The 27,721-nt window shown below is 39.2% G+C and overlaps 1 protein-coding gene across 2 annotated transcripts in view; it reads right to left on the reverse strand.

The window, feature by feature from the left end:
* Nucleotides 1-27,092, reverse strand: part of LOC127657848 (basal cell adhesion molecule-like) — a 76,355-nt gene extending 49,263 nt beyond the window's left edge. For both annotated transcript variants that reach the window (XM_052146792.1, XM_052146791.1), the window contains exon 1: nt 26,814-27,092. In XM_052146792.1, coding sequence (XP_052002752.1) covers nt 26,814-26,871 — 58 coding nt within the window. In that variant the 5' untranslated portion in view covers nt 26,872-27,092. The remainder of the gene's footprint in view (nt 1-26,813) is intronic.
* Between the last annotated feature and the right edge of the window lie 629 nt (nt 27,093-27,721).

Consider the following 27,721-nt stretch of genomic DNA (forward strand, 5'->3'; position numbering starts at 1 on the left):
CTTATTACATTCATTTGACTTTGTGAGAGCTAAACATGCTTTTCATGTGGAACACGGATGTGCGCAGGGTCTTTGAAGCAAAATTGTGCTCTGCTATCTGTGTGGCACGTGTCAACCGGGCTTCCCGCAAGTGCAAGCTCCATTGACAGGATCCGTGTGAGCGCGTACAGAGAGCTGAATAAAATAATCAAATAATATTTTGGTTGAGGGCAAAACATTTTTTTATATAAAATGTAAATGATTGTGTAAAATAGGCACAGAATATCAGAATATCGATCGCAGGCTCCTGAATCTAATTGTATTGCAGCACACTTTGAAGTATCTGCAAATATCTGATTGCAGGTCAAGAGAATCATTTCAGGATCGTCAAGCATCGAGTCACACAGTCTTACAGCTCTTGCCGTTTCTGTTTCTGTGATCAGGGCAGCCAGCATGTAAACAAGATAGAGAGGACAACAGAGGGATCGATGTAGCTCATGGTCGGCTAATCCATCTGATCCCCATTAGCGGCGCAGTGCACTCTACCTTTAATGATTCTACTTTTTCAACCTAGCCTAGCATTTTTATCAATTATCCCCTAGATTCCCATTCTCCCCCATCATTCTACTGTACTTTGTCTCTCTGTCTCTCTCTCTCTATCCTCTCAGTGTCTTATCTGTCAAGGTCTCATGAGCCACTTTAATTGATTAAAACAGTGGGTCACCTTGCAGAGGACGCTAAAATATGTAACCGTAAAAACACACAACCAACTCCCATCTCATCTGTGTTGCTGAGTGATGCCTACTGCAACTACAGCCTACGCCAGCCAGACATGGAGGGGCGCTTCACTTACATCTGCCTGGATCATTCTAGTAATTTTAGGATGGACTTCAAAGACTATTAATCAGCCATTACAATTATACAATTTCATCAATAAATACAATTTAATCATTGCATTGCATAAATCATTTGATCATGTATTAAATAAACATATGACCAGGCTCACGGAATTTGCAAGTGCAGAACCCTACAGCGCAGAAAACTCCACAGATTTCAGAAGAATTCACGCCAGTGCCATCTTTTAAATTTAATGGGAATAATAATGAGGCTGAGGCATAGACTTACAGTCTCTTCAATGGGCTCTCCTCCAGTTTAAAGTGTTTATGGATCATTCCACAGAGAAAACTAAAATATCTGTCCAAGAACATTCAGTATACAAAGGGCTACAGACAACATGAGTTATGGAAAATCAGATGTGATCTAGGAGCTTTTTATAGCTTTATGCCATTAGTGCCATTGAAGAGTCTGTAAGTCTATCCCTCACAGCCTCGTTGTCATTCCTATTAAAAATCAATGATGGCGCTAGTGTGAATAAGGTCACAAAGTTACATAGACCTTTATTCATTTAGCAGGCACTTTTATCCAAAACTACTTACAAAATGAGGAAGGTTACAACATAAGCGATTCATCGTAAGGAGACAGTAACATGAAAAGTGCTAACATGAAGTTCCAATTGCATCAGACAAGTACTAGTAAAAACGAAGATTAGAGTGCAACAAGATTATAATTGTTTTTAAAAGTTCAACATTCCTTACCCCTTTCCTTTTTGTTTAGTAAATATTGTAACTGATTTGCTTATGCTTTAGCTGTCAACAAAAACATAGGCCTCTCAGCTCTGTTTAACACATTTTACCATGTATAAATCCATCTGGCAGACATAAATTGTCTCACAAAATCAGTGCCGAAAATGTGAAAAACATCAGCAGATTTATTCTCGGCCTGCATATGACTGGGGTAGCACATACTGTGTAACCAGATAAAATTTGACATATGTACTGCACTCTTATTGTTTTTCCCTCCCTGTTCCACCAAAACATCTTAGTTTCTTCCTTGCTTAAGTCGCATTAAGGCACTATTTTCTGTAAAGCTGCTTTTCAGTAATTATTCAGTTGTGAAAAAAAGCACTATACAAATAAAACTGACTTGAATTTCCACACAGAGGAGCACACCCAGACCTTCATTCACTGTGACAGAAAAATGCAATATGGACGAGACAAGGATCTTTTTCCTCACTATTCCACAATCAAAAAGAACCACACTGCAACAAATTAGTAGCGCAACAAAATGCAACAACCGAAGAAGTCTGTTTTATTTTGTGAGTTTTGACTGCTGGGAAGAACTTGCATGTTAACGTAACTCACATCTGTAATGCATATGCGCTCAAAAGATAATAAACACTTACGTGTTGAGTAAAGGCATGTAACCACATTACTGTATTGAGTGGTTCTGCATTATCTGTGCCTGGACAGTGGGCGTATTTGTTTTGTGACCTTATTATCTATGCATACCACAGACACTTGTGTTTGTAAGAATCAATCAATAAAAGACATGCATACAGTAGATAGTTGACATGAAATACTTCAGGAATGTTGACATGGTCTACTCCATCCCAAACTATTTTTAAACATCACTTTCCAAATGATCATGTTACAGTAATGAGAGACAACATGGAATATTTATACTTCTATAATTTATTTTATCACTCTGCAAGACCATTTAAAATGAACTTGTGACGGCAAAATTTTGATTACAAATGGAGCAAAATTTAAAAGAAATGGTGACCAGTTACAGGATTGAAGATATATGCTTACTCTTATAAATTAAAATACATTTTAACCTAAAATTTTGATGTTGATAAAAAGTTTGACCTTTTAATGCGTCAGCTACTCACATATGCATAGATTCCATGCAAATTGATGTTAACCGACAGAATGATAGCACTGAAATATATAGATAGAAATATAGTGTAGATAGAGGAGTGCTGAGAGACACATATTTCATGTGTGTGCCAGCAAAGAAAAGGTGCCCTGGCTGTTACCCGACAGAGTCAGGAAAGCAGTGCCCCAAAGCATTACCCAACTCTCCCAGTGAGCCTGTGTGGAACATTCTACTCGAATCTGCCTTCTATCACCCTGTTAACAAACACTCAACCTACACTTCCACTTGCCCTTTCTGTCCCTTCTATATATTCATAAAAAATAAAAATAAAACACATGCTAACAAAGACAAATAAACACTTCCTATTCTGTATCCATTGGGAATAGCCCTAAATTTGAAGGGCGGGGTGGACAACAATGGAATGTCAACAAGGTTACAGGCAGGGAGTAATTGCCTTTGCAGGATGGCCACTAAGGGGTAGAGAATAATGGAGGAGGGCGTCTCTCCTTGGGTGGAGGGAGACAGGATAGACAAGTGAGAGGGGTGGCAGGTTCACGGGTGGGGTCAGGTCAGGGACAGGTCTGTGCTCTCGTGGATCACATCTTCAGTGATTGATTTAGCTGTACAAGCTGACACTGCTGGAGGTTATCAGTTAAGTTATCAGTTGGAGTTCAGAGTTAAGACATCAAAGAAGAAACCGATCACACTCCTTTTGTTCAATATGCCATATTACCACTCCAAGCCATTTAGTAGTAACACTACACTTTCTTTATCCCTGAGGGAAAATTGACTTGCAGTGAGTTCCGTCATAGGCATTCTTTACAATAAACAGAGGTACTAGACAAGATGAAACAACAGACATCTCTAAAAGTACACAACACTAATAACTATTAATTGATTATATTACCTTGATTACAATTCAGTCAGCATTTAAATAAGTCCAATATCATAGATTTGCTACACCTTTTCAATAGTTAATTATCATCAGTAAACTCATGTTTGAATTTGTGGTAGAGGACAACAATCCCAGTATACAGAGAGAAATGTAACCGGATGCAGTAATGAGTGATCTATAAAAGCTGATATGTAAACTGTAAAGATGGAACAGTAAGGTACTGAGATATTAATCGTTATGTGCAGGCCCACATGGAATCTAAACATGTGACTCTACAGAAACTCACAGATTTCCAGAGAATCTGAATGCCCACCATTCACTAAGTTCTACACGTTATCCACCCCTTGCATGTTTGTTTCTTAAATATTTTAGCTATTTTGATTATGAATTCAGCTGTCAATAAGAATGTAGTACTCTTAGCTCTGTTTACACACACTGAATACAAATTTCAACCTACAAAATGTGGTAGTGTCTAAATTAACTGGTTTGATTTCTACCCTCTTTTACTCCTATTTTTTATATCATTCCGTTCTACCTCCTTCATTCCTGTCAAAAAGTCAAAAAATATAATTTAACATTTCTGAATCAACCTGACTACCTTATCTTATATCAACAAAGCTATCTAAACAAGGTTAGAATTGCTCGTTGAAATCACAATATCATGTTATCACTTTCTACAGTGAATTTGACAGTCAATTTCCAATTTAGTTTTTTACCAAAATCAGCCCTGAAAAGTACTGTCTAAGCATGGTTATTAGTAAAACACCCAGGTTTTAGTGAACAGTTGTAAATGCATTGTAAATGAACTCGGCATGGTAGAGCTTCAGTCAAGATTGCGATCTGCAATGTGAACTGAAGATCGCCTTTATCTGCATTACAGACATAACACAGCTCAGCCTGTAGGATCACCAGAGAGATAGAATGAGGGGGAGGTAAAGGTGGAGAGTGTCATGGATAGAGCCATGTAATTATAGAGTGAGAAAAGTCCATAAACACAAAATTGGAGATGTAAATGTTGTGGAGGTGGGGGGAGGTGTACAAAGATATCTAGATATCCCATATCCTCAGCCTTCTAAAACAATAACAGGTAGCACTTCAGAATACACACAACAAACTCCTGGATTTATATTTCTTCCCTCAACAATTGCATGTAAAATGCTGAGATTCTGATATCACACACAGTCAGGAAGTGGGCAATACACAGAAATGTAGACATCCTGTCTATTCATACAAAATATGACTCGCAGTCTTGTTTTACATCATGCTGGACCACACACTCCTCGACTGAGTTCATGTGTAAACTGGTATTAAAATGCATTTTGGTTGCATCTGATTACAAAACGTACAGTACAAGAGAGACACTTCGCAGTTACAATGGGTCGTCTCTTTTGTGTTTGAATTTCGAGGAGAGACTCTGATTTCATGAGGACATACAATCATTATGTCTGTGTATCACTGAATGATAATAAAGCTAAAAAAATTTAAATATAAAGTGCTAAAAACAGGTGCACAGATTCTCTTAATTATTCACAAGCATGATGTTTTGAGCAGAATTATTAGAGCAGAGTTATTTTAGTGCAGTACCTTTAACTGAGCATCTAGTGTGCATGCTGTTCATATCGGCGTGCCTATTCATGCATTCTCTTTTTTACATTTTCAGATTATATGCTTATTTCCCTTTAAATCTGCATGTAAAATAAATTTTTCACCTTGTACACAGTTTCTGAGCTCACAGATTTATTGTTATCTATCTTGTTGGTGTGCACTTACACAAGTACTCGATTACTAATGTAGGTGCGACAATAGAACGTAATCAGCCGTTTTGGACAAATTCCGCTATAAAAATCGATAATTAAAAATGTATTTGAATTGACACAGGCTGATGGCTTCAGCAGCATATACCTTCGATTAACAACCTCAGAGATCATTGTAGATCTCATAAGTTATCGTTAATAAGCAATTCCTTATGGAAACATTTTATGGGTTTTTGTACTTCCAGAACAGAACTGTCACACTCTATTGCAAGATCATTCTCCTCCCTGACTGCAGCTACAATCCTGAAATGATTGTCTATAAGACTTAGTAATTTTTGTTCTACTTTGCACATATGTATAAGACGTGGTTGGGGAGGCGTGAGTTTGATGCAGTTTGATGTTTTGATTTTTTTTTTTCCCAGGCACTCGCTAACTCTTGCACTCCTCTCTCATAATTTCATTGGCTGCTATTCACTACTGCTGTCTCACCAGTTGGGACAGTAAACACTTGGCAACTAGATGACTAGATTTCAAACAAGTCTGACATTTTCTTAGCATTTGAGGGCACTGGTGACGGCACATGCTGCTTTTTGCTGCAGATTTAAAACAAATAAAAGGTGACACACTTTAGCATCTGGAAGACTGATTCATTACTGCCTCAATGAAAACACAAACACATACAATACTGCCATCACACAGATGGAACTGCAGATGCATACCACCACCACAAAACTAGAAAAAGTTGCAAGCAAACACATCACAAATTTGAAGAGGATGGAGGGGGTGGAGACAGGACAGAGAATTCATGGTCTGCTGAGAACCAGATAAGTGTTAACACAAAGAATGCAGCCAGAACAAAGACATGAAGACGGAAGAACCAGCATTGCATGAACCAAAATTAACTGATTTTTATCACTGGGATGGGCAGGTGACAAATTATCTCTTTAATCAGAATTCCAGCTGGACAGAGAGAGCGAGAAGGGGTGTTTCAATGCCTTACTGTTTAATTATCAGGGGAGTTAAAACTACTGCTTCTAGTGAATAATTGGTGTGTGATACAACTATATCTCAATATAGTACAAATAAATTGAGAAAAAAAAATTGAGAACAAATTGATGCTATACTGCCCCTGGCACCAACTCTTCCTCTTCAACTGTTCTGATAGGATGGTTGGAACACTGAGCATGTGCAGATAAGAGGAGGAATAAAGAGAGAGAGAGAGAGAGAGAGAGAGAGAGAGAGAGAGAGGGAGGGAGCGAGAGAGAGAGAGCCATAGAGGAGGGCAGTGAGCTGGAACCTTGGATGAAAGAGAGTGAAAAGAACAGAGGCTACTGCTACCCTCCTCTGTCTCTCATTATACCTACTCTAATTCTCACACAATGGATAGAAAAGCAGATGAGATGTGGAGAGCTAACACTTGGTTGGAACAACAAATGCAAAAGATAACATTTAAAGAGCAAAAGAGTGATTCAGAGCTCAAAATATGATAATCAAATGGAAAACATGATAAAAACAAACATTAAAAGGAGCGTGATGTCATCTGTCTTTCATCTGTGTTGTGATTCATTCGTGTCTTCTGACATGAAGACACGTTCCAGTGTATCTGCTCAATTTTTCTATCGTGATGGTTACTTTCCATCTATTTATATTGTTTTTAGACTGAGCTAATGCTATTTTTGATCCCCTAACTACACCTATGCCTAAACCTAACCTTCACACAAATGTTTCAGCATTTCAACATTTTAATTTCCACACAATTTAGGTGATTTCAGGGTTTACTATCTCTGTGGGGACATTTGGTCCCAACAATGTAGACAAAACCTGGCCCACACACACTGTGTTTGCGGAGCCTGGAGCTGTACACAGTTTGTGGTAGAATGAGAGAAAAGTGTCAGCGATGGAAACTTGTTCTTCTCTGCTCTATTAGACCTCCGTCACTAAATCCTTTCAGACCTCCAGTGCTAAAATGAAGAATGCAGGGCCTCAAGCTATGTCCTAACTCTTGGGTAAAGTGTGTTTAAAAGTGTTTGCTGAAGGTGGGTTATGAAGGTCTCAAGGTAGGAGAAGATAAGGTCCTTGTTCAGCTAGGAATGAAGGAGGGAGAACGGAATGAGGGTAAAAGAGGGTAGAAACAGCCATCTGTCACCTTAAAAATGGGGGGTACAGAGAGAGGGATGGGTGTTGGGGCAGTGCCTGCCTGTCTGTTACTCAGTCAGCATCATTTTCTATGAGCGAACCGCTCCATTATTAACAAATGAATGACACCGCAGGGGCTTTAGAAGTTATGCCTTTAAAAATGTTTTCCTCTGAATATGTGTGTGCATGGTGAGGGGCTCAGAGTTACTGCCCCAAAGAAGTTTCAGCCGCTGTTTTCATGACTTCATTGTTGTGTGTTTGAGGTCAAGCTTGAACGCTACTCTGGATAAACGAACACAAGTCGGCAACTCTACCGTAACACATAACCCTGTGTGTGTACAGTAAGGAGTTTGTTTGAAAGAAACTGAGCAATGGTTCGAGCAAAATAGAGAGGTGGAATGAAAGGAAGGAAGGCATAGAAAGAGAGACTGCAGTCAGACATGTCAGCGGTATGTGTAAGCGGATCTTTGGAGCAGCGTGTCCAGCTGTCTCTCTCCCTCTCTGTCACTCCATCCAGAACTCTAACACTTTAAATGAGCATTCCCAGAGAGAGAAAGATGGAAAGATCAAGAGAGACAGTTGAAGAGAGAGCACTATGGAGAAATTATAGAAAAGTTTAAAAACATACAAAAGTATACATAGGTAGCCAAATTGTGATGGTTAGATGACTGGGTCAGAGTATCTCCAAAATGGCAGGTCTTGTGGGGTGTTCCTGGTATGCAGTGTTTAGTACCTACCAAAAGTGGTCCATGGAAGGACAACCGGAGAACCAGTGACAGTGTCATGGGTGCCCAAGCCTCACTGCACTTGGGGAGTGAAGGCTGGCCCGTCTGGTCCGATCCCATAGAAGAGCTACTATAGCACGAATTGCTGAAAAACTTAATGCTGGACATGTATGAATGGTGTCAGAGACACAGTGCATGGCAGCTTGCTTCGCATGGGCTGGTTTGAAAATTTCTGTAACTGCTGATTACTCTCCTGTGATTTTCATGCACAACAGTCTCTAGAATTTACTCTGAATAGTGCCAAAAACAAAAAACATCCAGTGAGCAGCAGTTCTGTGGACGGAAATGCCTTGTTTATGAGAGAGGTCAACAGAGAATGGCCAGAATGGTTCAAACTGACAAAGTCTACAGTAACTCAGGTAACTGCTCCGTACAATTGTAGTGAAGAATAGCATCTCAGAATGCTATTCTGAGATGTGCACTGGAGCTGTTTTGGTGGCAAGAGGGGGACCTACACAATATTAGGCAGGTGGTTTTAATGTTGTGGCTGATCGTGTATATAATAAAAATTCGGAACAATGTTTTGTTCTTTTTATGAGTTTGGAACCTCAACCCAGTTGCCCAGCATATGCAGGAAGCAGATGGAGAGAGAAGCGTGGATTCTAGGGAGGGCGAGAGCAGATAGTTGGAGAAGAGGAGTTTGACTTTGACGTTGATTACACCATCTTGTGTGTTGGCAGGAGCATCTGGTAGTTAGTGCCAGGACATGTTGCTGGTTGATGCCACCTGGCCATATAGCAGAGATATAATGCCTGACATTGGTTTGCTCACCATGGGTGCACCAACAGGCAACCCCCGCCTTTCCCCACCCTCTTTCATTCTCTCTCAAACACACTGATCCGTAGCAGATCCAATCATCAGCAGGTACTGTTATCGCTAGGCTGAGACATCTCAAACATTCCGCTTCCTATTTTTAAATGCAGTTAAATCCAAATTCCTTTCTGGAATGAAAAAATGGCCATTTCACATGGCTCTGTTTGATAGTGACCACCTTCCATGTCAACATAAACACTATACACACATTTTGTTTTACATTGGAAGTGAAACAGTCGGCTTTAATCCAAGGCAAACTATTCAAATAGTAGAGCACAATTTTCTTGTCACATGACCTCATCACGTTGCAAGTGGCTTAAAGTTATTATTTTGGAAATGACAATGGTTATTTTGCATTTTTTTATTTAATCAAGATGATTTAACGTCCAGCAGTCCGATTATATAATGAGTCAGGAAAGAGATGTTAGAAATTGCAGTTAATGTTACTTCAGCTTCATCCATCACACTTGAAATGGAAGGTCAAGTCGAGTGCATTGCATGTGGGATACAGTACGCAGCACAGTGCACTCTGTTGTATACAGCGCATTTTGGCACATATCGAAAATTGGAATGATGTGCTCAGTATGCATACTACTCATACTCGGTGATGGGCAGAAGCTTCACTATAAATAGCTTTGCTAGTTATTAAATCAAAGTTTTTCAGTAGCGAAGCTTTATTTTTTATTAAGTAGTGGCGAAGCTTTGAAAAAAGATACACCGCTACATCACGTCACACCGGTGTTTACTCTCGCCTAGTTTTGTCACGGTACCAAAATTTCAGTAGTCGGTACCAAAGCAAAAACACAAAAACAGGTTACTAAACAACACTCTTTTATTAACAAAGTTAACAAAACATTAGCAGCAGAACTAAGAACAGAAATATGTCATTGAGCAAAACTTTCATTTAAATATATTATTTTTGAATTATAACAAAACTGTACAATGTATGCTTAAAGTATTTTTGAAAACTTATATAAGATTTGCTTCAACTTTTGCAACTTTTACTTTTAAGTTTTTACCAAGTACTAAAAAAACAACTAAGCAAGAATACAATAGAATGAATAAAAAACAATTTCCAAACTAATGCACAAAGTGCTCTCTTATTAATAAAGCTGCATATTGCCATTTTTCTTCACAATAATAAATGCACAGTGACATATATTATGATTAAATAAGTCGTGAGCCATCGCATTCTAATCTAGACTACATTAAGCGTCAGCGCTCGAGGGATGAGCGTCCCCGAGGCAGAGTCTCTCTCAGCCGGGTGCAATTTCAATCTCTCCCCCTTAGATCGGGACATTCGCGCAACTCATAGAAGAGGCACCGACCACACAGAGAAATGCCAGTTTCTGAGTTTATAGTTATTAACATGACCTGCTTCTGTATTATTTGAACTTTAATAAAGCATTAACACATTAAATATAACTGCATTTGTAATGCCGGGATGTTTCCTTTAAAGAGCTCCGGCTCTGCTTATTCCACAACGAGACTGCTTCTGAATGTACTTTTTTTATATAATTCCCTAATATTTGGGGTCATTTACATTTACATTTACATTTATGCATTTGGCAGACGCTTTTATCCAAAGCGACTTACAGTGCACTTATTACAGGGACAATCCCCCCGGAGCAACCTGGAGTTAAGTGCCTTGCTCAAGGACACAATGGTGGTGGCTGTGGGGATTGAACCAGCGACCTTCTGCTTACCATATTTTGTGCTTTAGACCTACACCACCACCACTCCATGTCTACATAAGATGAAGCTGTGAAAGTTCAGATTGCATCTGAACTGTGATCTGTGTAATTCTTTCTCTCCTCAGTCAGGCGTAAACTGCAGTGCTGCTCTCGTGCGTTATTACAGTTTAATATGATTTCATGTTACGTTAAATGAGATCAAACGGCTATTCGACAACAAAGATTTTTCTCGTCAATTTTTTATTTTCGACGTTGTCGATAATGTCGACTAATCGTTTCAGCCCTAATGCGAATGATAATATGCTTTCAAACTCAACTCCTTTATAAATCCAGGTGTCTGTCTTTCAGGTGCTTTATTAAGTTTGATGTGTTTCCTCCTTTCGTCAGAAAATTGCGAAAGCACCGTTTACAAATAGGTTTTTGCTGATCTATGATGTTTCCCTTTTCATCAGCCTCAAATACAAAGAATTCCCAAACCTGGCTTTTTCCACTTTTCTTTTCGACAAGATTCAGTTGAAGCTCTGCAGCAGCTTTGCTTGTCGGCATCTTTTGCTTGTTGTGAGCGTTCGAAAGTCCCCGACTCTGCATGGGTACCGGGTAGACCCGGTACTCGGTACTCCGGTACCTTCAGAAATTCTGGTATCGTAAAAACGTGTTTGTGTACCGACTTGGTACCGTTTTTTTTGACAACACTACTCTCGCCTGTTTTGAATCAGAACTAAAGATGTCAGACTAACAAATGAATCGCTCATCTGAGTTGGTTCTATACAATGAATTGGTCATTTGTGATAGCAAAGTGGTCTGAATCGGTTAGCATTTCAATCCGAATGACTCAGAAAGCTCACGCACGCACTGCTGAATCATTTGGTGCGTGCTCTCACTTGCCAAAATGCTCACAAAATATTCTAAAATACGGAAAATAAAGATAATGCTGGTTGCTGTGGATCTACAGTCAATGGAAACGAAAATTGCAAATGTTTCCTATAATTTGCCAGTGATGAAGAAAGTCTTTATTAAGTTCAACACATGCAGCTTGTAAACGGCCCTGCAGGTAAAGATATTTTACCACCAAAAGAGTATCAAAACATTGAATAGCCTACACAAAAACACATAAAAAATGTACCATGGCATTACCATGTTTTTGGACATGTTCCATTACCTGGGGGCACCATATTAAGACATATGATTAAGTTAAATTGTACAGTATTTGAATATGGTAATCATATATCAAATTACCACAATAGTACCATGGCATTCCTTGAAGTACTTTGAAGCACCATGTAAACAGAATAGTACATAAATATGGCAATTGTATCTCAAAGTATCATGGTATTACCATCTGATACCATCAGATATCACGTTATTGCCTAGTTGTGCTCACACACACACACACACACACACACACACACACACACACACACACACACACACACACACACACACACACACATACAAAGAATTTGGCCTCTGATCAGAAGCATCTTGTACATAGAGAAATACAACAGAAAGAAACAGAATTACAGGACAAGATGAATAGTATGAATTTTTATACAGGAATGTGCAAAGGAAATTATGTTCAATTGGACATGGGTTTGTAGAGGTAGTAGTATAAATATGAAAACCAAAATGTAAAAATTGTGATTTTTCCATTTTGACCACATAGGTTTGTATAGGTAGCATGTATAACTATGAACTGACATGTTTTTGTTTTGTTGTTTTTACATGCACATACATTTCATATTGCACCATACTGTATTGCACTATACTGTACCATGGCTTAGCTAAACATAATATGATTAGTATTTTAGATGCTTTGTCTATGACAGTGTGCACTGTCCATCTGGTTGAAAAAATGCCGTACTTTTGGCATGTAGCTTGAAGTGTAACTTGCTACTTCTTCTGAGGTGTAGCTTTTAGCTTACCTTAACACATTTTTATTGGAGTAGTTGGTAGCTTAGCTAGCTATATTTTTGGAGCAGCTTGCCCAACACTGCACATACTGCAGAAATATCAAGAATAGTATGTTAGTTTGCTATTCCCAACAGCTGTATTGTCAGCATAAACTTAAACATGGGAAATAAAAGTGACCTGTGACATTCAATCACCCAGAATTCTCTCTTGCTCCCTGAAAAACAATGTCTTCTTCTCCACCTGCAATATGTTCCCTTTCTGTACCTCAATCTGTCCCACTCCATCACTTCATTCTCATCTAATTTTTCCCCAATCCAGTCCCTCTTTCTTCTTTCTATCCCTCCTCCTCCTCTCCGCAATCCCTCTCTCGCTGTGTCTAATAACTCTGCATTCCAGTAGCCCGAGGAATGTTTTAACAATGAAGCCCTGTCATTTAACTGCTGCACAGGTACAGGAGCCAGCATGTACTTGTGGCCAAGTGTAAGTAAATCTGTGTACATGCAAGACAGAAATAAAGAGACAGATTGATTGTTTGGATCATAAAAGTTTGAAATAAAGAATTAATGAGGGCCCATTAAACTGAATGATTCAGATTATAAGTAAGGTCATTTAATGTAAAATAAATGAAGATGGGTGATCAGAAGGTCGTATTTCAGAAGCATCCAAAAGGGGCGGTCACAGTATACGTTGCACTCTATTCACTCCCATACAAGGGTGACCGGAAACACAACCTCATGCAAAGAAATGTCTTCCTATGCTGCGTATCGCAGTGGCAGCGCTAAAAGCTTTTCTTATGCAGTTCAGTGCGGTGTTTGCTGCCTTGAAACAAATATGTGTATGCCATATTCAAAGTGAAAAGACAGCCTGATGACAATCAATATTGTCGAGGATGAGGGTTTAAGAAATTTAACGCACGTTGCAATGAACATCCCACTTATAATTTGTTAAATGTTTTGTTACTTATATTGGTGCCATTTTAATGAACTTCTGTCTTTGTACTGTGGATTTTGGAAAATGTTAATAAAGCATTATTGTGAAATATTGTTTTGTTCTTTTATGTTGTTCTTTCCAAAGATGGAAATGAATGCAATATATACAGTCAAATTTCAGCACTTTCAAAATCTGAGATTAATTGTGATTACAAATTTGAATCTACTGAGAGCTCTAATTTGAACGTTTTTAATGTAATATTATTTGCTAATTGTGATGTATTATTTAATTATCCTGGTCTGTTGTGTTGTCCAAAAAACAAATGTGCTTACTCAAAGCCAAGTGTGGCTGCCCCTTAAATCTAGAATCCTACCTGTTAGTAACAATGGTGATTTCAGCTAGGATAAATATTATATTTATCTTGGCAATTCCTAAGACTTTAAATAAGATGCTTCTGTAACACAGCGCCATACTGTAAAAATGTTAACCAAAAAAAATGTACCTAATGTGGTAACATCTGAATTAAATTGTTTGATAGGTCTGAATCAACATTACTACATTAGGATACACCAACAAAATTAATTTGAAGAGTAAGATCAAGAAAAATGGCTCTAAGGAAACTAAGGAACTTCCCATTTTTTACATTGTAGGACCCTAGCACAAAGCGAAGGGGTCTTGCACCTGCACCGGAACGAAGTTTTAATGTGGAATGGCAGCAAACTGAGCTGGTTGTGATGTCATAACAACAACAGTCTGCAGTCAATATGGCAAATTTATGAAAAAAAAAATCATAATAATAAAAAAAATTATAATATAATTATAATAAATATATATATAAAAAAAAATTATAATATGGCCAATTTATACCAGACCAGCTTCCAAAATTGTCAAATCACAGTGACTGACTAGTTATTTATCAACATAGACAGTTCGAATGATAACGTAATCTAACTAAAGAGATTTCAATCTGTTTCCACACCACCGGCACAGAGAGAGACTGTATTCAGATCCCTTAATTTTTTTAAAAAGATTTTTTTCAAAAGACAAAACTGAAATATTACATTGACATTAATATTCAGACCCTTGATTTGACACTTTAGAAATTTAGCTCAGGTTCATCCAATTTCTCTGGATCATCGTTGAGGTGTGTCTACACTTTGATTGGAGTACACCAGTGGCAAATTCAATTGATTGGACATGATTTGGAAAGGCACACACCTGTCTATATAAGGTCTCACAGCTGAAAATGCATATCAGAGCAAAATCCAAGCCATGAGGTAAAAAGAACTGCCTGCAGAGCTCAGAGACAGGACTGTGTCGAGGCACAGATCTGGGGAAGGCTACAAAAATGTTTTGGCTGAATTGAAGGTTCCCAAGATCACCGTGGCCTCCATAATTTTTAAATGGAAGTTTGGAACAACCAGGAATCTTCCTAGAGCTGGCCGCACAGCCAAACCGAGCAATCGAGGGAGAAGGGCTTTGGTAAGCGGTGACCAAGAACCCGACTTGCAAAAGTACAACCATCACTGCAGTACTCCACCAATCTGGGCTTTATGGCATATCAAAAATATGGTTTTTGCTTTGCCATTATGGGGTATGGAGTGTAGATTGATGTGAAAAACATTATTGAAAGCATTTTAGAATAAGGCTGCAACATAACAAAATATGAAAAAAATTAAGGGGTCTGAATACTTTATGAATGCACTGTGTATGTATACACATATATATATAATTTGATTGACTAATCAGAATCAAGTATTCCAGAGAATAGTGTAATAATGATTATTACAGTACTTCATGACTTTCACTACTTTATTGTTGTATGTTGTCACTGTTTAGAGAATATTGTAACTGAGCAGCTCAAGAGTGTGAAAGATGAGAAAAGAGGGAAGGGGCTTTTCCAAAAAGAAAAAGAGTCGCATCAACAAAGCAAGAGAGAAAGAATGAAGGACAAAAGGTAAAGGCCATGTAGTGTGAGAAAGTTGCCTTTAGCCGAATGAGATACAGTATCACACTCACAAGAGAGAAACACAAGCACTGTTTCAAAGAGACTGGGAGGAAGGTAAAAATCTCCCATCTGATCCAGAGTGGATAATTTTAATGAACATATGTCCTCTGTCCTTCCTCTGTTAGCCCTCCCCATCACACAGTCAATATACGCCCACACTCCCATCCCTACTCCCAGTCTAACGGTTAACTGACTAGGGAATTCCACGTGATCGTCACTATGGTTACTTGGCAGGGAATGGGGGGTCAGACTGACCGCTGTCCCAAAAATTTTCATCTGAGGTGGGGAGTGACAGCCGCCACTGCCCTCACTCAAAAAGCATTCCACACCACATACGGCAGACCAGGAGGCCCAAACACCAACAACCCCAACAATGTCCCTGAAACATATGCCCAACAGATTCTATCCCAAAATCACTGTCTAATTAAGTCTGTCTCAAAGAGTTCAAGTCCTGTGTTTTTCAGAATCATTTAATAATCTTCTGTCTTTCTAATAAACTGAACTAATCAACCATAAGCCAAATACCACTGTTGTCTATATAATTGTCTTTTAAGAGAGATTTTCAACTCTTCTAGGATAAGCAAGCAAAGGAATTACTGGGCCTCACAAAAGCCTAATTTGATTGCACAAAGCCCATTTCTCTTGATAATACATGACATATTCATCTGGATTTTCATTTGTGCTATATTTTAGTCCTCCAAACTCAATTGACGTGTATATTACAGTATGAACTTCTGCTAGAATACCGTATCACTCCCACTGGAGTAGAAGCATAAAGTGAGTCTTACAAACTTCATCTATGTCCCACGTGCCTTGTTTTATAAACTAAAATTACATCCAAAACTGATTACTGGCTAGTAATATGATTTCATTTCAGAGCATATGGATTTCATACAACTTATGAAATGACCAGATACAGAGCCTGAAACTTGATATGAAATTTAGCCATGCTAACTGTCAGTCATGCTGGAGTAGTGTGCAGGGAAATCACTGATTGGTTAGGATTATGTTGAGGCAAACCAATGCGAACTGAAGCCCTGCAGGCTTGAATATGATTAGCAAGCTGAGTGTCAATCAGAAAGGCAATAGAATTAGAGTTGGCACTGAGGTCCTCAGGGTCCGTCAGACCACCGTCCTGTTTATCAGCCTGGGACACTCATTAACCACAAACTCAAACACTACACTCACCAATCTAAATCAAAGGGATGAAGGGTTTCAGGATAAGTGTAGGAGAGGAGGAAGGAATAAGTAGAAGAAAGAGAAAGAAATCTGTTATTTGAGGCTTTCCAGCTTTTTGTTAAATGTAGACTTCTTCTAGTGCAGGTCAATTTTAAAGTAATGGGAAAGCAAAGTTTAAGTTACAGATGCACAGAGCAGGTTATGGGGGCTGATGTTTGTTAAGACGAAAACCATTCTTCTCCTGCAGGTAATCACCTGACCATGTGTCTCCTGAGTGAAATGCAATCCGTCACCCAATCCAAGTCTGAGGAACCCACAATTTGCAGATTCACCAACCCCTCCCACTCTTTGACATACACAAACCCTCTGGCGATGCAATGTTATTTTCAAATCCAGCAATGTGGTCATTTTATAAACAGATTTACATGAAGAGAAACTACTATGCTCTTTTGCAGCATCATTCATCATGAAATGGTCTTATGTACACTCACAAATGCACTAAACTAATCTATTTTCCTCTTTTTGGCAGAACTCTCCTTCCTCTCCTCCCTGTGAGGACAGTAAATTCACTGGAGGGCCCTGCAGTGTTCCGTCAGTCAAGCACCGTGAAAGCAACAAGGCAGCTCGTCAAACAGTGACCATTTTCACTGAAGAGGTTAACAATGCTCGGCTAACCATTAACCAGATTAAAAAACAGCAAAATAGTATCACAAGAAAAATGTGTCCTTCATGTTAGACACATGCCACGGAGAAACATTTCGACTAAATTATAATTAATCTGCAAGCCAGATATCCAAAACAATATATTTAAATTGTGGATACATAAAGTTGAGTGAGAGGGTGTATCTGTGTTATGTTCAAGGAAGATCAAACAACATTTGTCTAATAACATAGCCATTTTTTATTATTTTCTTAAAGGAATAGGACACCCAAATAATTACAATTCTATATTAATTTACTCAAACTCTTGTTGTCCTGTATAACTGTCTTTCTTACATGGAACACAAAAGAAGATGGTAATCAGAATGTCAATCTATAACCTAAAGTATAGTGCGTGCTACGACTACAATGAGATACTGGACTATTTCTCTTAGAAAAGAGTTAAACAAATGCAGGTATCTCCTGACTTCATCACATACATGCTATTGGCATTTATATTCACTGTTTCTATCTTTGTCTTCATTTGCGTTCCTTGTGAAATCAATGGCATAATTGTAAGTGTTGCCACCTTTTGAACCCACTAATTAGTGCAAATAATTTCAGGCACATGCACAAACTGTGCATTCAGAGTGCACACGGTCAGAAAAATCAGGCTGTATGTGTTCAGTGCTCAAGGCTCTGCTGATGACGAAATTTGCATCACACATCCTGTTCGCAGACACCTAGCGTTCACGTCTATCCAAAGCATACCTTGGGCTTTGGTCACCATTCACTTTCGTTGCATCTGTTTTCTATACAGTGAAAGTGATTGGTGACTGAGGTTAACATTTACCCAACATCTCCTTTTGAGTTCTATGTCAGAAAGAATGGGTATGGAACAACAAGAGGTGAATCATCCTTTTAATCAAGCTAACTATGTGTTTTTGTGTGTTTCTTGTTGCTGCATTTTTAGTTGGATTGAGTTAAAAAAAGATCAAGCTTCACAAAAAAAATTTTGTGAGTGTGTGTTATCCTCAGCTAGAGCACATCTTGAAGTGTCTCTCGAGTGTGGGGCAGTGAATACCTCAGCCAGGGGGTGCGTTTGACTAACCAAACAGCCGTAAGCTGAGGGCTATAAAAGCATTTCTCTCCCCTGCGTCAGAAGACTGTTCCTCAGGGAATGTTTGCCAGCTGATAGTATAAGGACAATGGGCACAGTCTACATGAGGAAAGGGATGTTTAAGAGTTCTGTTTCACCATGACTCTGTGTCTTCAGTAATTTCGGGTGAAGCTGGCAAAGTTTAAACCAGGAGTTATGTGCTTTAGGGGTTCAAGGAAAGGCCATATGAAATCAATCCATGTTAGAGAATAAAACATCTTAAACCAGCCTAAGCTGGTTTGCTTGTATTAGCTGGTCTCCCAGCCTGGCCACACCAACATAGTCTCTTGACAACTCAAATAAAAGATGGTGAAATCTTAGGATGTATGAAAAGGAATTACTTTTATTCCCAAAAGACCAACCAATTAACAAACAGAATTTCAGATCGATACAATATAAGCATACAATTTTATCTGCCCAATATCCACCACTATATTTTGAGAAAGGAAACATCTATGAATATATTTGGTAATTCCTTCCATATTTATTTATGGAAAACAAATGAGTGATATATGTCAATAACCTGTAATAAGCTATGCTTCCCTTGTCTCATTCCAAATCATAAACGTTTTTTTTATTTCTTCTGTGGTAAACACAAATTATTTGCCAATTCAGATCATGGGTAGGTTTAAAGTTTGGCTAAGAGGTTGGACTTTATGGTTAGGTGTAGGTTTGGGGTTTGAGTTAGAGGATAAACTAAGGGAAAATCATAAGAATGCTTGTTCAAAACCCCCGATGTTTCTCTTTCTTCCATGGTACTCAGCAGCAATTTTCATATTAAAATCATGGTTAGGTTTAGGATTTGAGTAAAGGGTTAGACCAGAGGCCGGCAACCTATGGCACGTGTGCCACCATTGGCATGCAGAGGGGTAATCAGTGGCAAGCCAGCAACAGCGAGAGAGGAGTACACTATTTTATTTATATAAATTCTATACATGCATTTCAATCTACATCTTGATAAAATTAACGAGACTGCAGTATACCCAACAGACTCGTGCAGCGCGTGCAATCTATTCACGCATCACGAGCCGGCGACGATTCACTTTCAGTTAATCGCGTGAGTAAACTAGACTGCTTTGCTTCAGTCAGGCTCATATGACTGCATTCTGTGTTTCATTTGTTTCTTTTTGCCTTCTTAAACCATGGTCACACTCAAAATTACATTAAACGATTAAAAGAGAAAACATAAACCCACATCGTTGGGTTCAAAATTCTATTCAAAATATAAATTATATAAATTAAACCTGGAAATAAAGTTTTAGGATTTTGCAAGTGCGATTCAATGAAAAAGTTAAATACTTGATTGGCTGTGTGAATGGATTGCTTAAGCAGCGCGAGTCTCCTCACACTTAAGTGTTTAGCCTCCAATTCAGCTGATAAAAACACGCTGCATTATCATGAGGTAGGATTACATCAACATCTAGATTTATATAAAAAAATAGCCTGCTCCTCTCACTGTTGCTTGCGTGCTAGTGATTACATGATTACGATGACTTAATATAAGAAATATTTAAGATTCCACACAATTTAGTGATGAGTAATCAAATAAGCAAATTTGTGACGTTAACTGTGTTAAGTCATTTTGTACAAAAGGACAGGTTTTCTTTCATTAAAGCACTTTCACAAGTTGCTGTGTGAAAATTCACATGCAGGATCATTATTATATCATAATCATTGGGCTTTGCAAACATTTTTAACTGCTGAAAAGAAACTGTGGCAGGGCGGAGGGCGGGGCCGGGTCGTGATACTACACACCCGGTCTCGTATTAGACTAATTATGCATCTTTGAGGTTTAAAGGCTGACTGCAGAGGGCCGTGCGGGAGAGAGAGATCGTTAGTGGACATGTCCGTCATGTGTGTTTATGTTGTCTTTTAAGTTTACCATTAAATTATTTATATCGTCAAGCCGGTTCTCGCCTCCTCCTTGCCCATCATTAACTGTGTTACAGAAACGTTTTCACAAGTGGACTTCGGATGATAAATGACCATATTTTTTTTTTTTGGGCAGGGGGGTGGGGGGCACAGCCACTGAACAGGAATAAAATAGCACTCCATGTCAAAAAGGTTGCCAACCCCAGGGTTAGACTATATGATAAGCTTTAAGTTTGGGCTAGCTGTTAAACTTTGTCAAAAAACGTTTCTCTATGGGAGTAACATTTGTACATTTTGCAAGAGCCAACTCATAGCATTTCTTAGGATTTTGTCATTTCTCATTATTATTACAACTTTAGAGACTGGGTTGGGTCAGAGTGGTCGGTTGCCTGGTTTCAGAGGTTTTTTGCGTACTTTTCCACTGGTCAGGCCAGAGACCAGGCTGGGTGGCGAGCGAGAACAGTAAACCAGCTTAGACTGGTTTTAGATGCATTTTTTTTAAAGGGATACAAACAAGACAACAAGATGTTAAAGTACATCAACAGAAAAAATTTCTTATAAGCCAAATCCCCAAACACTGTTAGGATAGACAAATCAATTCAGAACAGCTAATGCCCATCTCCAGATCGATAAGAGTCTAATAGAGCTAAGGGAGATGCTGCAATCTACTACAAGATGGCCAATATTATAGCATGACCTAAGTTCCTCTCAGAAAAAAGCAATATTTTCCCCAGAAGGAAACCCATCATCTCTGAATCCATCAGGAATGCCTGAGAGAGGCCTCAGCATTTGCGTTGGCCAATCACCCTGCCGATCTCTACAGCCAAATAGATCAGCCGCACTTAACCTTGTCTCCCCAAAGACCCCTAATGCTCTCATTCTCACCAACATCGCCCCACATTCAAGGCTATGTTTCAAAGACTTATCCCTCATATTCTTCTGTTCCCCACTTTAACATCCTGTACAGAATATAGCCAACACACGCTCTTGTTTGTCTGAGTTTCTGCTATGCCACAAATAACAGCCTTAAAGTTGCAGCCTTGGAAAAATCAAAGGGCAGCAGGCTACCAGGCTTCTTCTATCTCTGTCTCTGCCCTGCCCGGTTGCTTTGTAGTCTGGGCAGAGTGTTTGAATGGTGAAGGACTGGGCAGGGCCCTGATTTCATTAAAGACAGGAGGGCTGTTGGGTTTTTTGGGTGCAGCAGAGAGGACGAAAAGAGAGACTGAGGGGTCCTGTTTCCTTTTTTGAAATAATGAAATAGTGAAATAATAATCAGCAGTGGTGTTTACAATTTCAAAGTGAAAGGGCTCACTTAGTCAGTATGAATAAATTATTTCCTGCCATCCCCTACCTGATTATATGCACGGATATCTGCCCTCCCTGTCAACCTCTGTGTATGTATATGTATATGTATATGTATATATATATATAAGAGACTGTTATATATGCCGGAGCATGCACAATAGCTGCATGTTAAACACAATAGAGGAATTCGTAAATCACCAAAAACATCAATGCGGTCACCCACTGATCTGTAAATAACACCACCATACTGAAAACAAAGAGAAACTGAGAGACAGAGAAAGAGTCAGACAGAGCTAATCCATACCATTAAAAGTCTGTGTTTGTTGTGTCTGTGTGCGTAACATCTGCAGCACCGTCTGAACTGTTGTGGCTTTGATATTAAGATAAAAAGACTGGCTGCTTTGTTACTCTTTTTATGAGCTCACCTCAAGTTGAAATACAGCATGAGGTTGCTGCTACTTTGTGCCAGTGAGCACTTTGGAAACCTGCTGCCAACAGGACTGCCGCCATTGGGTCTAACCATCCAAAACTTGGTTAGACTTTTAGCTTTCGTGAAGGACTTTCAAAGCATTTAAAACAAGCCCAAACCTGTTTTGATGATTATTAATAGTGTTTGAAGAATCATTGAGGTTGGCTCTGGTTTTCCTCTAAGGCAGGGGTATCAAACTCAGTTCCTGGAGGGCCACAGTCCAGCAGAGTTTAGCTTCAACCCTAATTAAACACACCTGAAGCAGCTAATCAAGGTCTTCAGGAGTGCTTGAAGATTACAAGGTGGCATTTTGGAGTAGGGCTGGAACTAAACTCTGCAGGGCTGTGGCCCTACAGGAACGGAGTTTGATACCCCTGCTCTAAGGTGTAAAACTCATGTTACGTTAGAAAGTGATTGAGTAATTATATAAGCTACAAATGGCACACAGCAATCTTTGGCACACTAAAAGTTCCATGCTAGAGGTAATTTTTAAACTGGGGCTATTAACCTGCTCAAATGTAGCCTAAGTGTAAAAAGTGCTTTATGGTCTAGCACCAAAGTACCATATTGTGATTTTGGACTAAAACCAGTGTGTTGTGGTTACGTGACAAGTTTCCACTGGCAGCCTGTGCGTCCATCTGCGGCAAAAGAAAGACGAGAGAGAAAGAGACAGAATCTAGGGGGTTGAAGTGTCAGGGGGGTGAAGGGTGAGGGTCAAAATCCCTTGTCTCTTCAGATACATCAATATATATATATATATATATATATATATATATATATATATATATATATATATATATCCTTTTATATCAATATCTATCTGTATTCTGTTGCTTAACTTCTTTAATAAAGTGATGAATTAACTATATGCATGATCACATAATCAATTCTATTTTCTTATGCATAACTGAAATATACTTTGAATCATATGTGTGTTGAATGCTAACTAGTCTCTTTTAGGAACATTCCAGAGACTTTCTCTCTGTCCTGCACGTAGGCTGAAGGTCTTTTGGGGATAAGCTTATCTGTGATGCTCTCCAACCGGGCGGAAACACCAGGGCAGGGAGAATGCGTTAAACATAGGTTCCAGATGTATTCTGTGTTTGATTGTTACCTTTCCATGACTAATTATATGGTTTAAAGTCCTATGTAATAATACCTGAATAGTAGAAGTGTGATTTTCTCTTATTATTTCTTTAGGGAAGAAATGTATGTTATTTCTACCCCTCTCCTCTGCCCGAGGAGTGAATATTTTATCTCTCTGTTTTGGTTTAAATGGCCTGATAACGTTGTGCTCTGGCTATCTTGTGCCCAGAGAAGAACTGTCGTTCGTCAGTGTTTTGTGTGTGCGTTTGACTTTCTACCCAGGTTTTGAACACAGGGATGCACACCAGGCCGACTCGAAGACGCTCACGACCATCTGCGAGATCACTTCAGATGTAAATCTCGGCCTCGGACGACAAGTGCGCTGATTAATGTTGATAGGCCGCATAGCTGTCTATATGTTGTGACTTTATGGTCTTTTAGCCAATCAGGAGTAAAATAATGGAATGTACGTCCTTGCAAATGGTATAATTGATGTAAGATTTTGTGTAAGGTACGAGTTGGCTTTCGATCTCCTCGTGAGACTTTGCCGCTGGCTCTACCAATTTCGCTGCAGACTATACTTCAGTAAATTTTTGATTCTTTAATTGAACTTCTCGACTCCTGGTCTTCTTTCTCCATATCTGGTCCGGGTCATAACTGTTATACCCCTAACAGGGGCGAGATGTAACCAGTCCCCTGCTGAATGCCTCTCATTCCATGCAGTGACTTCCCCCTCCTTACAGGCATGAATCACAAAGCTGATTCCAGAGGCTGGGGCCCACAGCAGTGATCTGAATCATACACTACCAGCTCTACCCACCATCATTACTAGCACAATGTAGCAACTTGGATTTGCACAGTTACACAATGTGTGTTAGCCAGTGGGCTTGCATTGGTGTACAGGTGTGTGTGTGTAACCTTAAATGGGTATGCAAGTCTAGCTGTACATGTGTGGGTTTGATAGATACCTATAGGAGCTTTGAGCTCCAAGAAGCCACCTCAGACAAAAGTTTGGCTTTTATCTGCTGGCCCAGCACAAAGAGCAGGTTTTAATTTGAAGCCTCCTAATACCATAATAATTACTGCTGGCGGCAGGGGGTGATGCGAGTGTGTGCTCGCGTTTGATGCCACTGTAGTTGAGGAGGCTCTACTGATTTCTCTACTGAGGAGAAATTTAAGCAAAGAAATGAGTGGGGGAAATAAGCTTGTGATAGACAAAGAGGGGAAGTGCATTGTTTGCTGCTCCAAAGCGGACAAGCTGTCTGGAAGTTTTTTTCTGCCACCTTGTGACATCCTACTGCGTTCAAACACACACTGCCACACCTCAGCGAGATGGTGTGCTGATACCACCTAAGGATACACACTTGGGGCTCGAAAAAGCAAATAATACTGTCTAAATACCATCTGAAAGGGTATTGCTTTGAAAGTGACAGTGAGGGTGGTTACAGAAAAAAGGTCATGTGACCAAAATATGAGGCCAGTCAGGAACCATTTTATATGCTAATCATTGAGCCTTCCATTATGGAAAAGATAAGACAAATTATATGAGAGCGGTAACAGAGGCTGTTCCCTCTGGGCTGGCAACAAATTGAAATTAACGGGCAGAATTCCAGCAGCTTCTGTTTCGCAGTTAAATGTGACAGAGTCTAAATCAATTTAAATGTATGCCCAGAAAGAGGATAAAATCATTAAAATTGGGTTTCCTGTTGACGCATTCCAATCTGGAAGAACATAAGATGTCATTCAATGATTGTGGAGATGTAGCCATTTTTAACTCTGCCGATTTTAAGATGTCATCATTTGGCTTGATTGGCAATTTGGCATACTTGTAACTGCTGGACAGATCCCATGCAATACATTCGTCTCAAACATGAGCTGGAGAATAGAATTCCTTTGAGTATAGCAAAATAGTAGGGCAGCAAAATAGAGTGGATAATGTACAACTGTGTCCAATTAAAGTTTGCACAAAATAAATATTAAATAAAACTTAAATGATTTATGTTTGACAGAGAGAGAAAAAGAACTAAAGAACTTTCGAGACCGGCTTTTCAGACTTCTCACTAGAGGCAGACAGTTTTAAAAGCAACAGAGGCTTCACACTGATCAGAGTATTAAACCCCATGCAGCACCCTGGAGACCTGAGCTTGCTCATCAGAAGAAACACTTCATCTCTCTCTGTTGCTCCACACATATTTTCACACTCTGGACATGAGCAGAGCCAGAATATATTTTTCTCCCAAACAACGGAAGAATGGCATGGTGCACTGGGAAAAGCTAGTTGGGTTAAAAAAAAAAAAATGACTGCAGATATCTGCCCTATTGAAAGAAGGTGAGAATGCTAGAAAAAGCACATATGCTTTAATGGGGAGGGGAGTGAGAGAGTCTTAAGAGGAGATTGGAAGATAAAATGCGGGTACCGCTGGGATGGAGAGATGCTTGTCTGGGAGGGTTTTTTGAGGGGTGGATACAGATAAGAGGAGAGAGAAAGAACGCTTTATATGGGTGTTTTAAATCATAAGCTCATGTTAAAATGGAAATGATCTATTTTAACCTAATTTTATCATAAATGCAAATTTGGAGACAGCAGTGTCAAAGTGTAACGTTATGCAGTTAAAGTTATCAACATGTTACACAGTTCGCTACATTACGTTTACATTTAAGTCGTTCAACATAGCGACTTCAAAAACTACCCAGAGCGGCTTAAAAAGTGATAATATATCAACACATCCGCCCATAGGCTATGCAATATGAGAGAGGCAGCCTGTACTAAGCACACGAACCCTGATGAAAGAAAGCGCGTCTGTCTGGCGACAGCGCACTCTTTCGCCCCTCTCAAGTGCACTGTTGAGCAGGAGCGTCCCTCCCTTCCTCAAAGACCAAGATTTGTCCGGGTCGTTAACCCTTGAACCATAGCCTGACAGACCCTCAATGTCCACAAACCCATAAAATAGACACACAAAAAAGACAACAACCTCTTTGATTTAGAAAAGAGTCTTAGGGTCATGTGTCCATCATCCACAGTTTTTTAATTGTTTTCAAATATGGGCAACACGGACGTCTTTGACGGTTGCTTTTTGGCGCAAGGACACTTTCGAAGTGAACGGACCCTTAAGATGTGCTTCCTTGAAGATAGTCAGTTCCCTCTCTCTCGCTCTCTCTCTCAAAAGGGCAAATGTTACACATGTTCGTGACCAAGTTGTAATATTGTTTGCAACTCTTTTAACCTCAACGTAGCTTGCGGCCAGGTTGAAACAGGTTGTTGCGAAAATAAGTAGGTAACCTGCGCCTAACCAAGACATTTACTCCACTCCACATTCAAACAGGCCGTTTAAAATGCCTCACAAATTAACCAGGAATATTATATATTTCCTTAGAATTTACATGTAAAAAAGACTGAGCAGGTCAAACTTGGCTGTATTTATTATTATTATTATTATTATTATTATTATTATATAATTATTCAGGTTGTATTTGAACTTACCTTGCAGGGCTAGCAAGGTGCAGCAAACCGCGAGATGTCCCAACATTGTTCTCTCCATAGTTGCCTCTTCAATTAGCGGCTTTCCTTCACGTAGCGTAGCTTAAGTTCTTCGCGCTCTTTTCAGTCCGTCTCAGGTCGGTACAGATCCTTCACCCTCTGGTTCAAACTGCCCCACACAATCACTCTCTCACACACAACAGTGCGCTCCCCTGTCCTTCTTGCCGCAAGAAATTTGATGCGGGTGGCAGAGACTTCGGTTGATATATTTGCACAAAATGTGACCGTCCGCCCCTCCCCTCTCTCGCTTACCAAGCTGGGTGAAGTGTTGCTGGAGTAAACGTACACGGCCAGCAGAGGTTTTTTGTACTTTTTTTACGTTATCTCAATGGATAATTGTAAAATTATTAAGAAGTATGATTCCTTAAACAATACAGATTCATCCTATTGTGACCGCGCGAACACGCACTCACACAAACAGTAAATTATTTTCAAGCATTTTTAATCTGTTATGACTTGCAAATTACAGCACAAAATGTGTGGGAATTTCTTAAAAATAAATAAATTAATAAAAATAAAAAGGTAAATATAGGCTACAGCATTGAGGTTTTGGGCTGTGTTTCAGATATCCTGTGAATGAGAGTGTGTCTAGAGCGATATGTTAGTGTAATCCCAGTCCTGCCACCAGTTTAAACCACACATCTCTGTATCCCATTCGTAATGTTCAAATATAATTGTGTCCTATAAATCAGTGTTGTATAACTAGTGTTTATTTTGGCACCATGTCAGTTTGTAACAAAAATGCTTGTGATTTGTATTGCTTGTCTATGTTTTGTTGTGTTCGAAATGTTTGCATGACTATATGTGCAGAAATGGTGTTGTTGTTGCTGTATTTTTGTACTAATGTTTTT

The sequence above is a fragment of the Xyrauchen texanus genome, chromosome 17 (assembly GCF_025860055.1).
Source record: "Xyrauchen texanus isolate HMW12.3.18 chromosome 17, RBS_HiC_50CHRs, whole genome shotgun sequence".
Lineage (NCBI taxonomy): Eukaryota > Metazoa > Chordata > Actinopteri > Cypriniformes > Catostomidae > Xyrauchen > Xyrauchen texanus.